General features: G+C 43.2%; 1 protein-coding gene across 3 annotated transcripts in view; it reads right to left on the reverse strand.

Annotated features, from left to right (window-relative positions):
• Positions 1 to 14724, reverse strand: part of RNF123 (ring finger protein 123) — a 107299-nt gene that overhangs the window by 69235 nt on the left and 23340 nt on the right. For all 3 annotated transcript variants that reach the window (XM_072650896.1, XM_072650887.1, XM_072650877.1), the window contains exons 8-16: positions 10105 to 10191; positions 9385 to 9452; positions 7297 to 7428; positions 6938 to 7046; positions 6673 to 6777; positions 3189 to 3314; positions 2999 to 3091; positions 2410 to 2483; positions 22 to 139 (exon numbers count right to left, since the gene is read on the reverse strand). In XM_072650896.1, the coding sequence (XP_072506997.1) occupies positions 22 to 139; positions 2410 to 2483; positions 2999 to 3091; positions 3189 to 3314; positions 6673 to 6777; positions 6938 to 7046; positions 7297 to 7428; positions 9385 to 9452; positions 10105 to 10191 (912 nt within the window). The remainder of the gene's footprint in view (positions 1 to 21; positions 140 to 2409; positions 2484 to 2998; positions 3092 to 3188; positions 3315 to 6672; positions 6778 to 6937; positions 7047 to 7296; positions 7429 to 9384; positions 9453 to 10104; positions 10192 to 14724) is intronic.

The raw sequence follows: 14724 nt of genomic DNA on the forward strand, positions 1-14724 counted from the left end.
AGTTGGAAGGCAGTTGTCTACCTCCTTATTGAAGCGATTGGGCCACCACGTGGTAGGGATGAGTTCCTGAAGGCCGGCCTCCTCCACTCGCAACGGACTCTTGATGTAGAAGAAAACCACAGAGCGAAGCACGTCAAAGCTGCAGGGAGGATGGCTAAGGGCTCAGGTCAGAGACAGAGGCAGCCTGAGTGGGTAGTATACAGCAACTCCCAGAGCTCAGCCTTGGCAGCTCTGACTCCTCTCATCCCTTCTATCCCACCCACAATCAATCAGAGTAGGCAGAACATCATGTGAGCTACTCTAAATTAAAAACCAACTTTCTCTGTTGGCTTGTCACAATGCCTGAACTCTCTCCATTACAGCTTTACTCTTTCAGGTTTTAAGAAGTTATCCAGATCTCAAGAGGTCTTGTTAATATTCAAATACTCGAGAAGGGTCCCACTTTAAGTCTGACCAAGCAATAGTTTGGTAAAGCAATCAGAACTCTGTAGCCAGGGTACCTGGCTGAAAGCGAGGCCTTACTGCACAAGAGGGTACCAAAGATAAACTTCCAATTTGGTTATTTCCCAAACAGGACCCTTAACTCTCCTCACTCCCCCAAAGAAGCCTTCCCTCACAATTGCACAGGTTTTCACAGCCATTATATCTCCCTGACCATCTTCACAGTAATTCTAAGAAACTGGCAGGGTATGTACTATCAGCCCCATTCTATAAATAAAGAAGCTCAGCCTCAGAAGCAGCCTGAAGGTCATCCTCTGAGGCCTCCATATGGCAACATTGGGTTTCTAGGAGCTATGTCCACAGAGCTTTCCAAGATAAGGCAAGTTCTACTAAACTGGGAGAAAATAACTGCCAAGACAGATTGTGTCTGGCCCTCACCGGCAGGCCAGCCATCAGCAAACAAAGTAAGCCTATACTGCAGCAACACTGTCAAGAGCAGGAGAAAAGGAAGCTGGGGGGCTTCTTTCTAGACAGTCAGTACTGTCTAGAAACATTCATTTCACTGTTAGTACTCTACATGTTAAAGACTTGCCCAAATAATAATAAACTCACATTGAAACAACGCTTTTCTAAAGCACTTTTAAGGATGTGAACAAATCTGGTTTCAACCTTCACCTCTTGATTCTTTCTCTTCATACCCTGCCATCTTCTCCCGCCCTGACAATCTACCAAAACTATCTATCTAGCTTTCAACTCTTCCCAAGATACCAATGAAACCAGCCATTATAGGTCTCTCCCTACTGAGCAGAGCAAAGAAATTCAGAAGCAAACAACCCAAAGTCAGTACTCCAATGATGCCAATGCGCTAATGTTCTCTCCCAATGCAGTCATCCTCTGAGCACATTTTACTACTGTTTAAAAGCAAAACAATCAAAAAAAAAAAAAAGATGTCATCCTAAGGTTGTTCGGCTTCCTTTGGGGCTTGCGTTTTCCTGTGCTTAGCGGGAGGGTGGTGGAGGCCAGAGAAAAAGCTAAACAGAAAGGAGAGACCAAAAAGGGACAAAAGACACAGACCTACCAAGTGAGGGTCCATCCTTGAGGGCCCCAGAGCCTGCCAGGCAGTCGCCTTGGATGGGAAGTGTCGGATCAAAAGCAAAACAGAGAAACAAAGGATAAATAACATCCTTTCCTTCTCTATTTTTTCACAATGGGTACTAATAAAACAATCGACACTTGATTAAGAACCATTTAGACTGAATCTGAGACTCAGTCCCTCCATTTTTGAATGGGGATAAAGGACACCGGTTTGGGAAGTTAGCTGACTGTGGCTGCCTCCCCACCAAACTCCACAGGCACCTTTAGAAAAACACCTACCTCAAATAACACTCAGAACACAGTTTACTACTCTGCATTCTTCTGTATTTCTTTTCTCTAGAAATGACGGAGACATTTCATGGAACAGAGACTGAGAAGCGTATTATTTTAACTTTGCTTATTTGGCAAGCAAACTCTCTTTCATGCACCTCCCTAAACAATGCTAAATGAGAGAGTATGCAATCTAAATGCACAATAGAAAAAAACTCAGAAAGGAAATAAGGTATAATTCTCCAAATTCCAAAATGAAACTGGTCAGTCTTAGAAGCCACACCTAATTCCCAAAAAATCCACAGCAAAATGAGAAAGTGAACGAGATGATGTCTGGGTCCTCTTTAGCTCTGACATTCGATGATTTATATCGAAGGTCTCTACTATTCTTAACTCTATAATTCAGGGACTCCTCATTTTCTCCTCCTTTAAGGACAGCGTCAGATGACAGGAAAACAGTTAGGAGCACATCTTAACCTTATGCTTCCTCCTTTCCAACCAAACACAAATCTCCAAGCCTGCACCTAGAGAAGGTACGACCCCACCTTGTGGCTCAGTGGCTCTAACACAGGTGGATCCCACTGCTCAAAAAATCAAGGATACAGGACATTGTTAAGCAGAAACTTCCTGGATTTCTCATGCTTCAGGATAGCAATGGTAAGACGAAGGTAGTGCATCTAGAAATGAAGAGAGAATTCAATAAAATTAGAGGCAGCTAAATGGTACAGTGGATAGAGAACAAGCCTTGGAGTTGAAATCTGGCCTCAGACACTCCCTGGATGTGAGACAGTGGGCAAGTCGCTTAACTCACCTGTTAGTTCCCTCATCTGAAAAATCAGGGTAACAATAGCTCCTAACTCCATGGTTATTGTGAGGATCAAATGATATAACAACTGTAAAGCCCTTTGCACAGGTCCTGGCATATAACATCATCATCATCATCATCATTAAACTGAAAGAGGTCTGGCTAGCAAGGCAAAGAAAAAGGCAGTAGAGGACAGCAAGGAAAGACATTCAGGAGCGAATGACAACCCAGAACAGAGCCCATGCTGCAGACATTAATATTCAATGTCATCCGTCTCTGCATCCCCACCAACCTGGCACTAGCCTAGCCACAAACCTGGTCTACCCCAAGGAAACATCAGAAAATCCTTCTCATTGGGCCTCGGGGCCTGCTTCTGTGCCTGCTCACCTGTAAGCTCAGGTCTGGGATGATGGGGGAGAACCTGTAGGCACGCAGTAGGGACATCATCAGCTGCTTGAGGCACTCCTGTACTTCATAATCCTGAGGAGAGAAAAAACCCAGGTGGAGGAACTCCAGGGATGATCCAGAGCCTGCCAATCCCTTTCCAGCTCAAACACTTTCTAATTATGTAACTCACCTCCATGAGGAGCCACATAAGATCCAGGAGCTGCTGGATGAGGGGGTAAGACTCCACTGACCCCTCTTTGTCCAGGATGCTCAGGAGAAATTTCATGAGAACATCTTCCACTAGGTATATCTTGCACTGTGTGTACAGAGGAGGCGAGAGTAACACAAACTGAACACCTAGATCCCAGCACCACTTATGCCTCAGAGTTGAACATTTACTGAAGTGCCTACTATGTGTTCAACCCTGTGTCAGGCACTCAAGGGGAATACAGAGAAATATAAGAAATGGTCTCTGACCTCTAGAAAATTAAAAATCTAGTTGGAAAAAACCCAAAAATATTAAATCATTTTCTTTGCCAGTGAATATAATTTAATCTTTCTGTGGTCATTTTCTCTTTTCTTTTTTTAATTATTTTATTTAGTTATCCTATTTTTTATTCCAGATTCTCTCTCCACAGCCCCTCCCCCACCCAGCGAGAAGACAAACAATATGGCATCACCATACGTGGGAGATCACGCAGAACGTTCCACACCAGCCACGTTACACACAGGAGAAAACTCAAGAAAGATAAAGTGAAAAGAATTTCGCTTCAGTTCACACTCTAGAACTCATCAGTTATCTTTCTTGAGGTGGACAGCATTTTTTATCCTGCGTCCTTTGGAACCATATTGGATCACTGCTTCGACAAGAGCAGCCAAGACTTCCACGAAGCCACTGTTACAGCGACAGTCTGTTCACTCACTTTGCATCAGTACAGATAGGTCTTACAAGGTTTTTATGAAACTATCCCCCTCATCATTTTTTTCTTCATAGTAGCAAGTTTCTTTTTTTAATTAATTTGTTTTCAGTTTTCTACAATCACTTCCACAAATCTTAGATTATCTTCCCCTCCCTCTCCTAGACAGTGTGCCATCTTATATGGTTTCTACACATACATTCTTACTAAATACATTTTCCTCTTAGTCATATTTCATGGAAGAATTAAAATGAATGAGAGAAATCATGAGAAAAAACAAAACAAAACATAAGAGAAAATAGTCTGCTTCATTGTGCAATCCAATTCCATAGTTCTTTCTCTGGATGTGGATGGCATTTTGCCTCAAGTTCACTGGGAATTTTTTAGGTCCTTGCATTGCTGTGAAGGGCTAAGTCTACCAGAAAAATTCCTTGCACACTGTAGTTGTTGCTGTGTACAAAGTTCTCCTGGTTCTGCTCCTTTCACTGACCATCAGTTCATATAAGTCCTCCAGGCCTCTTTGAAGTCCTCCTGTTCATCATTTCTTTTTGTTTTTTTTTAATTGCCCACCAATCTTTATTTTGCTTTCACAAAGACCCCCTGTTAGGGGCACCACCCCATTCCCTAAGATGTTCCTTACCCTCTGTTTCTCACAGTGGACAGTCTGTGCTTGTTTCCTCCATCACCTCTTGAACGTGTGTGTGTATGTGTAACAGACCTATCTCAAACCTGAGGGTGCTCTTCTCTTTCTGTGTACAACATACAGGTGTCTAGACCCTCTTTGGTCTTTTGAGTCTATGGTTCCAGAGAAGACCAGATTCTGCCCATTTTCTACTCATGGAGTTGAGGTTGGGGGCACTGAGAGGCTTGAGTTCCTGAGGGACAGGGGCAGTTGCTTGAAGTTCAGAGCTCCATTGCCTCTCCACTATGGGGGTTCTGGTATACCTGGGAGCCCCCCAGTCTCAGCAGCCGAAGGGTTTCTGGGATTTGATTTCCTGGATATTGCCAGAGGAGTAGCTCTGAGTGGGGATTCAGGGCCAGCAGGAGGCCGGGGAAGAGGACCCCAAGATCCTCGGTTGAGTGAGGCCTGGAGTGCCCATGGAGAAAGCTACTGAAGGACCACAGTAGGGGTAATCATTTTCCAGGATGAGGTGGGAAAAATGGGAAACCATGTTCTCCTCAGACAGGAAATGCTTCTGAAGAGAATCCTGATCCTACTCTAGCAATTGGCTGGTGCTCTGGGGCTGAATTCCTCCGGGAAGGGAGCACAGTAGGCCCGGGGCTCGCGAGGTCTTACAGAAGCCAGGGGCTCCATCCACGCCCGTCGTGGTGGGGAAGGGAGGGTGTGAGGGGGGAGCTGTGCGCGCCTTCGGATCTACGTCACTCGTCCTCATCATTTCTTATAGCACAATAATATTTCATTACATTCATATACCACAACTTGTTCAGTCATTCCCCAATTGATGGGCATCCCCTTGATTTCCAGTTCTTGGCCACCACAAAGAGAGCTGCTATAAATATTTTTGTGCACGTGGGACCCTTTCCCATTTTTATGATCTCTTTGGGATACACCCTAGAAGCAATATTGCTGGGTCAAAGGGTGTGCACATTTTTGTAGCCCTTTGGGCATAGTTCCAAATTGCTCTCCAGAATGGCTGGATCAGCTCACAGCTCCACCAATGATGACTTAGTGTTCCAACTCTCCCACATCTCCAACATTTTTCATCTTCCTGTTTTGTTATGTTAGCCAATGTGGTACGTGTGATGTGGTATCTCAGAGTTGGTTTGATGGGCATTTCTCCAATCAATAGTGATTTAGAGCATTTTTTCATATGACTATAGAGAGCTTTATTTTCTTCCTCTGAAAATTGCCTGTTCATATCCTTTGGTCATTTATCAATTGGGGAAGACTTGTATTCTTGTACATTTGACTCAGTTCTCTATACATTTTAGAAATGAGGTCTTTATCACAGACCCTAGTTACAAAATTGTTTTCCAGTTTTCTGCTTCCCTCCTAATCTTGGTTGCTTTGGGTTTGTTTGTGCAAAAACTTTTGAATTTAATATAACCAAAATTATCCATTTTGTACTTCATAATGTTCTCTATCTCTTGTTTGGTCAAAAATTTCTCCATTCTCCATAAATCTAACAAATACACTATTCCTTGCTCCCCTAATTTGCTTATAGTATCAATCTTTATACCTAGATCATGTGTTTAGATTTTATTCTTGTGTATGGTGTCAGGCATTGGTCTATGCCCAGTTCCGCCACACTGTTATCCAGTTTTCCCAGCAGTTTTTGTCAAACAGTGAGATCTTATCCCAGAAGCTGGGGTCCCTGGGTTTGTCAAATAGTAGACTGCCATATTCATTGAAGCCTCTGAAGTCCCTGCCAGCTCTAGAACCATGCTCCTATCATCTATGACCCTATAATCCAATAAAAAACTGAAGGACTAACTAAGCACACCATCTCTCCTGGGAAAAGGAAGAAAGACAACTTCTCTGATAATTCAAGTCAATGTTTCTTAAACAACACCTACGACATGCAAGGCACAATGCTAGGCCCCAAAGAAGCCAAGACAAAGCAGAACAGTCCTGGCCCTCACGGAGGAAGCGGGGGGACCTCTCACCTCTTCCCACCCCCTCAGATTCCCAGCTTATCTCAAACAGACACTGCCTCCTAGGGTCAGCAAAGCCAAGCTCAGGAAGATGGGACCACCAGCAAAGGAGGGAAAGGACGGAAAGCCTATGGCACTCACCATGAGTGGTGCAAAGTGGTTGAAGATGTATGCCATGGTGATCAGCACTGTGGGTTCTCCCCGAAGCTGCCATGTCGAACTTTCCCTCTCCACCAGCTTTCCTTCCTGCAAGGAGGGCAGCTCATAAGGTAGAAGCCAAAAGGGTAGGCCCTTAGCCCTCATCTTTTATACCTTTTTGGTCTGATTCCTTATTTTGAGATAACTCTAGCTTTCTCAAGCTACGTGCTTCAGAGAGCCCATTCTAACCCCTAGTCCAAAGGCTTACCACTGGGTCCAACCCCAACTGCAGGACATTCTTCAGGTAACCAAGAAGCTTATGAGCCTTGACCAGGTCAGTTGTAGGGGCATCTTGTAGGGGTCGATAACCCTCCATTGGATATGTAGCAGGGAGTTAAGTGGGAAATACAACTCTGTTCACAAGGTTGAGAGATGAGGACCACAAACCCTCCTGGTAGCCAAGCCAGGAAATGAACTGGGGCTCTTGAGTCTGGGGTCCGGATGTTCAGAAGATAATCTAAGAGTTTCAAATCTTGTGTAACAACAAGCTCCTCAAGGTGGTGGCTGTGGGGCTCCCAACTTTTGCTGCTATGGGTTTTTTGGTTTTCTTTTCTGTTTTTTTTTAAAGGATATCGCAGTGGCCAGATGCCAAAGTTGAATGCAACAGACTCTTTGAAAGAGAGGCTGATAGCCGGAAAATAGGCCATTCCAGAGCCCCTGGTGATGTTGTCAAAAGCAGTTCCCAAAGAGACACCATTCCTGGGGCAAAACAATGAAAACAAGCATTTATTAAGTACCTGCTGCATTTGGAGCATTAGATTACTCATCTGGTTCCTACCCACAATAATCTTGGAAAGCAGAAGCAATGACAAGGAAGAACCAGGGACTCAAGTGGACAGCCCCGCTAGGCAGGCTACAGCCATTTGTTGTTCTCATGTTTGTCCTTCATTGCCATCACAGGAATGATGACATGACTCACACTTGACTTTGTTTGGAGTGAGGGAGAGCTGTGCAGGTCACCAGCCTCACTTCCCCTCCTGAGCCATCTGGGTCCAGTGACCAGAAATTTATCAGGATGACTGGAGATGGCTCAGGATGCCCTGGGAGCCCTTGGCCTTTTCAGGTACTCACTTAGAGGGAGGTAACACCCATTGAGTGAATAGGTCTCTTTAAGAAGTGGCCAGGGAATGGCCCTTTTAATGAGCAAAAGAAAAAAATAGCTAAATCTTAGAAGAGAGCATAAAGAAAAAGGTGGAAGGCTGAGCAAAGGGAGATAATCACACTAGTATTAGGTACACTGAAGAGCCCAGGTTTACACCTGAGAATCTCAGACTAAATCATTTATGGGGGAAAAATGGATGTTACATGGATAGCTATTTGGCTATCAACAGAACATGATAGAATCTCTCTCATGTTGAGCAAACATTTCTTTGAAGCTTATGAGCTCCAGAAAAGGGGGGGGGGGGGGGGGGGCGGGGGGCGGGAAGAACACTTGACTTAAGATTCGTAAGACCTGAGCTCTAGCTCTGGATCTGATGTTTAAACTGAGACTCAGTTTCCTCATTTTACAAATATGCAGCACCCAACTCATGGCATTGTTGTGAAGAGGTCCGTAAACCTTAACATACCATAGACCTATGAGCTATTACTAGGAGCAGCTGGCACAGAACTTTGCCCATGTTAAGTGCCCCAGAAATGCTTGTCTGATGAATGAATAAATGAATGAACGGATGCATGCATGCATGGATGAATGAACCACATAAGAAAACATGTGTCATGGGCTTGGGGGATATTAGTGGACAGCTATCTCTCAGCACATCAAGGGTACAAGAAGTTGGGTACTTGTGAGCCAAAAGGTTAGGGTAGCAACAACACTGCCTTAGATATCAGGAGAAGAGGACAAATTTCTATACAACCAATTTGGGCTAATTATCCTCCTTCCTTTGGAGGTTAGGGCCCATCCTACTCTGTCCTTTCAAGTTCCCACAGACTTTTCCTAAGAGTAAGGGTAGGGGTACATGGGGCCAACTGGTGAGCCATTCTTAAAATAACCCAAATAATGGCTCAACAGTGCCCCCCAATTCCTTGCAATACCTAAGAAGGAGTTACGAGAGACTCCTATAATGGGGTATATAGGACCTTGACCAGGCTGTGATCAATCAGGCATCTTACAAGCAAAATCCTACTGACCCAAAGGAAAATGAAAGTCTACAGATTTTCAGGCCTAGGGGCCTTGTCCCATCTCTATGGGAAGGCCCAAGTATATGATCATAAACACCATTAAGACTATTATAATAATAAAAATCATTAAAGCCTCACAGTCAGAAGGAACCTCCAAACTGCTAGACTCTTCCCTTTCCCTCAACCCCCACATGCAATCAGCTGACAACTCATGTGGATTCTCAACAGCATCTCTCCCCTTCACCTCCCTCTCTACACTCACACAGCTGCCTACGCCCTCTTTCAAGCCCTCATTACCTCTTGTCCAAACTGCCCAACACTTTATTTGAGTTGTTTCCAAGTTTCTTCCCTCTCCTGTCCATCCTCCACACAGCTTCTAAACTTATGTACCCAAAGATCAACAATCTGTCAATGGCAGTGAAGCCCAGTATCTCTCCCACCTCCATCCAGGCAGGAAGGCAGGCAGGAATCTCAGCTTCAGATAGAGATAAGCAAGGTTTATGAGCCAAAAGTTTAAGATACAGAAAGACTTACAGACAAAAGGCAATGGTTCCCTCATCCAGGTCAATCAGACAACTCACAATGTCTCCAGCTGCCCATGACTGTGCAGAGAAGGAAAAGGTCACTGGTTAGAAAGACATTCACATGTTCACAAAGTACATCCTACCTGAAACAACAGGGCAAGGCAGGCTGGATAATCAAGGAAAAACCCTGTTTTTCCCAATTCTATATGAAAGCACTGGGTTCCATAATAGAGACGGGCTCTGATACTTTCTAAGCCTATGTGCAGGGTAAGCCTTATCAATAAACAATTCTTGGGTCCAAAGAAAGCCTGATACAGAGCCAAGAAACTAGGGGAACTCCCACCACCTGTAAATAAGACCTTCTTCCTTCCCTATAACCAATTCTCTACTGTCTGGAGCCCATGAGCAGCAGTGTACCAGTTGCCCCACTTCTTCCCCTATGGGATACGTTGAAAGCACAGGCTTTAGGATAGGAGATATGGGGAGTCATGAGGATGGGCAGCAAGAAGGAGGAAGGACACAGTAGGATGAGTGAGCAACTGGTTCCTAAACATTAGACAGAGGTCAGAGGAGGCACCTGGCTCCAACTGGGGAGAGAGGCTGGAGAGTGGGAACTAAAGCCGTCTGTTTAGGACTAGAAGGGAAGGTGGAATACTTCTCCACAGAGGACTTACAAACCCACAATCAGACTACAGCACCCACGTCTCCCAACTTCCAGGAGGGTACTCACTTTGCCATAGTTAGTTGTGGTCACATTCCACTTACGCACTCTGTTACCATCATAAGCATAAGAGTCAGGTGTATCTCCAACTCCCTCCTGCACAGAAAAAAACCAATGAAGACAGAAGAGTTCCTTCCCCCACTCTGAACACAACAAGCATTTCTTGAGTGCTTTCTCTGTGCAGGGCTACGGTTTAAATAAGACACAGGAGATCTGCTTTCCAGGAGCACATTGGATTAGAAATGGGGATAAGACATCAACAGGGCTATAATACACAGTGTTACAGGATAAGTGCATTAGAGAGTTACAAAATAAAGTCATGAGCAGGAAAAATGCATAGTGCCAATATGCAGCAGAACCTGCAGCCACCAGTTCTACAACACAGGACCATGGAAGCTGTAACACAGAATTCAGCTACTGCAAGAAAGCAGGCCCCCGACACAGCTGGGCGGGACCCGCCGTCCCTACTGCAGCACCAGTCACACACACTCACAATGAAGTAATTACTGACTCTTCCCTTTCCCTCAACCCCCACATGCAATCAGCTGACAACTCATGTGGATTCTCAACAGCATCTCTCCCCTTCACCTCCCTCTCTACACTCACACGGCTGCCTACGCCCTTTTTCAAGCCCTCATTACCTCTTGTCCAGGCTGCCCAACACTTTATTTGTGTTGTTTCCAAGTTTCTTCCCTTTCCTGTCCATCCTCCACACAGCTTCTAAACTTATGTACCCAAAGAGCAAGTCTCACCATCTTACTGTTCTTCTCAAGAGACTTTGGGGATTTCCTATTGTCTCCAGGATAAACAAATTCTTCCCCTTCAAAATCTGACCCCTACCAGTCTTTCCAAAATTATCTCACACAACTCCCCTGAGGCAGCTGGGTGTAGGTAGATGGAGTGCTGAGCTTACAGTCAGGAAGATATGAGTTCAAATTTGACCTCAGGTATTTCCTGGCTGTATGACTCTGATCAGGTCCGTTTACCTTTGTTTCCTCAATTGTAAAATAGGGATAATAACGGCATCTACTTTGCAAGGCTGTTGTGAGGATCAAATGAGACAATATTTGTAAAGTGCACAGAGCCTGGTGCATGGTGGGTGTTTTGTCAATGCCCCCATCCCCATCCCACTGAGTCCTTCACACATTCTGGGACTGGATGAACTCTAAGGTCTCTAAGGGGAGGCAGTATGGAGCAATGGAAGGTACAATGAACTTGGAGTGCTGCATGTAGAGATATGGGACCTGCATTCAAATCCTGCTTCTGCTATTTCATGCCTGGGTGACCGTGGGGAAGTCACTTAACCTCTTAAGTATCCCTCGTCTATAAAATGATTTTTAAAATTTCCTTTCAAATTCCTTCCCATCTAAATTGATGTTCCTATGAATGTCTGAATTAGTCTGACACACACCCTAGATTGTGGAAGAGGACATTTCAAAGGCTCCAGAAAAAGGATGGGTAAAATCCCATGAATTAAGATCTTACAGACAAAGCCTGCCCAAGAAGGATGGGAAGCTTCAAAACTGAAGATCTGAAGACACAAAGAGAAACAATTCCTACAGAGACCAATGTGAATGCACAAGGATCATGCCAATCACCTTACGTTTGTTAAAGTTAGGAGCAGGAAGTTTGGAAGAGTATGTAACAGATAACGAATAGAAAGATGTAGCACAGTCCTGTAAAAACAGTCAGGATCCCTAAAGCTTATCATGAGCTCATCACCTAATCAGCAAAGCTCACAGACAATAAAAAGGGGACATTTCTTAGTTACAATGAGGAAAAAGAGAGTAGCAAAGAAGGAAGAGAACTCTTGTTCAGGGTTGGGAACAAAATGATAGTGGACAACATTAAGAAGGCACAACTACCTAACTTTTATTCTCTAACTCTTCATTCTACCATAGAGAATAATCTTTGCATTAGAAATGGCCAAACAAAAAAGGCTAATAGAAATAAAGCTCAAGATAAGTGGGAAGATGGTAAGAGAGCATCTATAGTTGCCCTGGATTAGTTCAAGTCACTAGGCCTAGAAGAACAATATCCCAAGGTACTGAAATAAAAGAAAAAACCCAGTAAGATGTGAATGTTAAACCAGTATCAGTGATCTCTGAAAGATCAAGGGGAATGAGAGAAGTGCTATAGAACTTTAAAAGGGCAAAGGTTGTTAAAGACTACAAATTAAAGGTCACAGAGCTTTTACTTGATACCTCCAAAATTCTAAAAGAGATTGTTGGTGAATACCGTAAAAGTAATCATTACAATCAATTGGTACTGGTTAACAAATGGGCAAGTTGATCAATGGATTAGATTAGGTAAACCAGACCCAGAAGCAATTGAACACAATAACCTAAAAGTGTTTCATAAATCCAAGGAAACGAATTATTGGGGATAAGGATTCCCTGATTCAATAATAATTTCAAGGAAAACTGGAAAGGTACCTGGCAGAAATTCAGTTTATACAAACATCCTACGCCACATATCTCAATAAGTTCCAAATGGATTCATGAACTAAATATAAATGGTCATTTTTTAATTAGAGATGGAAAGGAAATACCTTTCACAACTAAGGCTAAGGGGAGAATTCTTAATTAAACAAGAGCAAGAGTTGAACACAAAGGATAAAATGGACAATTTCAATGACATTAAATTAAGTTTTGAGCAAAATTAATATTGTTAGAATTACCCAAAGAAGACAAAGAGAAAAGACCCATATGTCCAAAAATGTTTATAGTAGCAACATTTTGGTGCAGCAAAGAACTGGAAAAAGCAGGTTTTCATCACTCAGAGACTGGCTGAATAAGGGTATACTGACACAAAAGAACATTACTAGACTATAAGAAATGAGGATATGGACAGATTCAGAGAAGTTTGGTAACGCTTGAATGAACTGGTCAAAATGAAGTGAGGAGAACCATTCTATAAAGGAAATAACTCTGAAAGACTTCAGAACTCTGATCAATAAAGTAACCTTTCATGAGATGAAAAGACTGATGATGAAACATGCTTCCTGAACGATGGGCTAGAAGTACCGAATAAGATACATTTTCACACCTGGTCTGAATACACATACGATGTGTATTGTTTGTCTATACTCATTTTTTTTATAAGAGAGAGTTGTGGGGATGAGGGTGAGTTAGTGGGCAGTGAGAGAAACTGGAGGAAGAAAAGAGAATAAATAAAGCATTAAAATAAAAATAGAGGGGGGCGGAGCCAAGATGGTGAAGTAGAACAGACAGACTTGTAGAAACTCTCCCTCCCCCATAGCCCATAAAATACCTACAAAAAAATGACTCTAAACAAATTCTAGAGCAGCAGAAGCCACAAAATGACAGAGTAAAAGAGATCTCCAGCCCAAGACAGCCTGGAAGGCCAACAGGAAAGGTCTATCACACTGGGCTCGGGATAGAGCACAGACCATGGAGAACGGCTCAGCCTTGGCCTCAGGGCACAGCTCGACTAGGATAGGACTGGAGCAGGCTGCAGGGTGTGAAATCCCAGATAGCAGCTGTGGTTCCCGGATTACTCAACCCACAAACACCAAAGACAGCTTCAAAGGTCAGTGAGAAAGCTCTTTCACCTGGGTGAGAAGGGAGTGTGGTCCTGCCCTAGCCCTAGCCCCAGTCCCAGACAGCCCCAGGCTGTGGCAGTATCCATTTTTGGAGCCCTCAGCCTAAAGAACCTGGGGGAATTGAGCCGCTGATCTGAATCTCAGCCCTGAGTGGCAGTCCTGGGGTGAGGAGGAGCATTGACTGTTAAAGACTCTGGAGAGGGAATTCTACTCACAGATCCTGGGCAGAAAAGCTTGTGGTTGCTCCCAGACCAGTACACAGGCCAGGAGAGAAGGAAACCTTGTCTTTGGTGTTTCAGCAGAAAGTAAGTTTAGAACAGAATCTTGTATCATAAACATAATAAACACCAATTAGATATATGGCCTAAATATACGAGGTTATATCTTTTTTTAAGTAAAAGACAATGGAAGGAGACGGCTTTTTAATCCATGTTTAGGGGGAGAATTATTCTTTTAAAATTTTTTTATTGATGTTTTTTGTTTTTAATACCACTGTCATTTCCCAGTATATCCCTACCATTTAACACTTCCTTATAACAAAGAAAAAGAGTTAGGCAAAACCAACTAACATGGCAACCATGGCTGACAACTTAAGGAACATTTCATTCCTGTAGTCCCTGCCTCTCTACCAAAAGAAATAAGGTATATTTCCACATCTGTTCTCCAGGAATGAGACTAGTCAGTCTCATTAATCAATCTGTCTACCTTTCAGTGGTTTTTTTTTCCCCTTGGGATTTTTTTTTTCTAAAGGGAGCCTCAAAAGAACAGTTGCAATTATAAAAAAATAAAACTGAAAATTCTGAGTATGGAAAATTTTAAAGCTTTTGTACAAACAAAATTAGCATAGATAAAACGAGAAATTATTTTTGCATTAAATATATCTGACAAAAGTCCACCATCCAAGCTAGATAGACAATTAATTAAAAAAAAAATAAGACCAAGAGTCACTCCTCAACAGATATAGGTTAAAAGGATACAAACAGTTTTCAAAATGAAAACTGCCAATTATTAAAAACCAGGTGAAAAAATGCTCCAAATCACTAAGAAGAAGAAAGAGGCAAATT

The sequence above is a fragment of the Notamacropus eugenii genome, chromosome 1, assembly GCF_028372415.1.
Source record: "Notamacropus eugenii isolate mMacEug1 chromosome 1, mMacEug1.pri_v2, whole genome shotgun sequence".
Lineage (NCBI taxonomy): Eukaryota > Metazoa > Chordata > Mammalia > Diprotodontia > Macropodidae > Notamacropus > Notamacropus eugenii.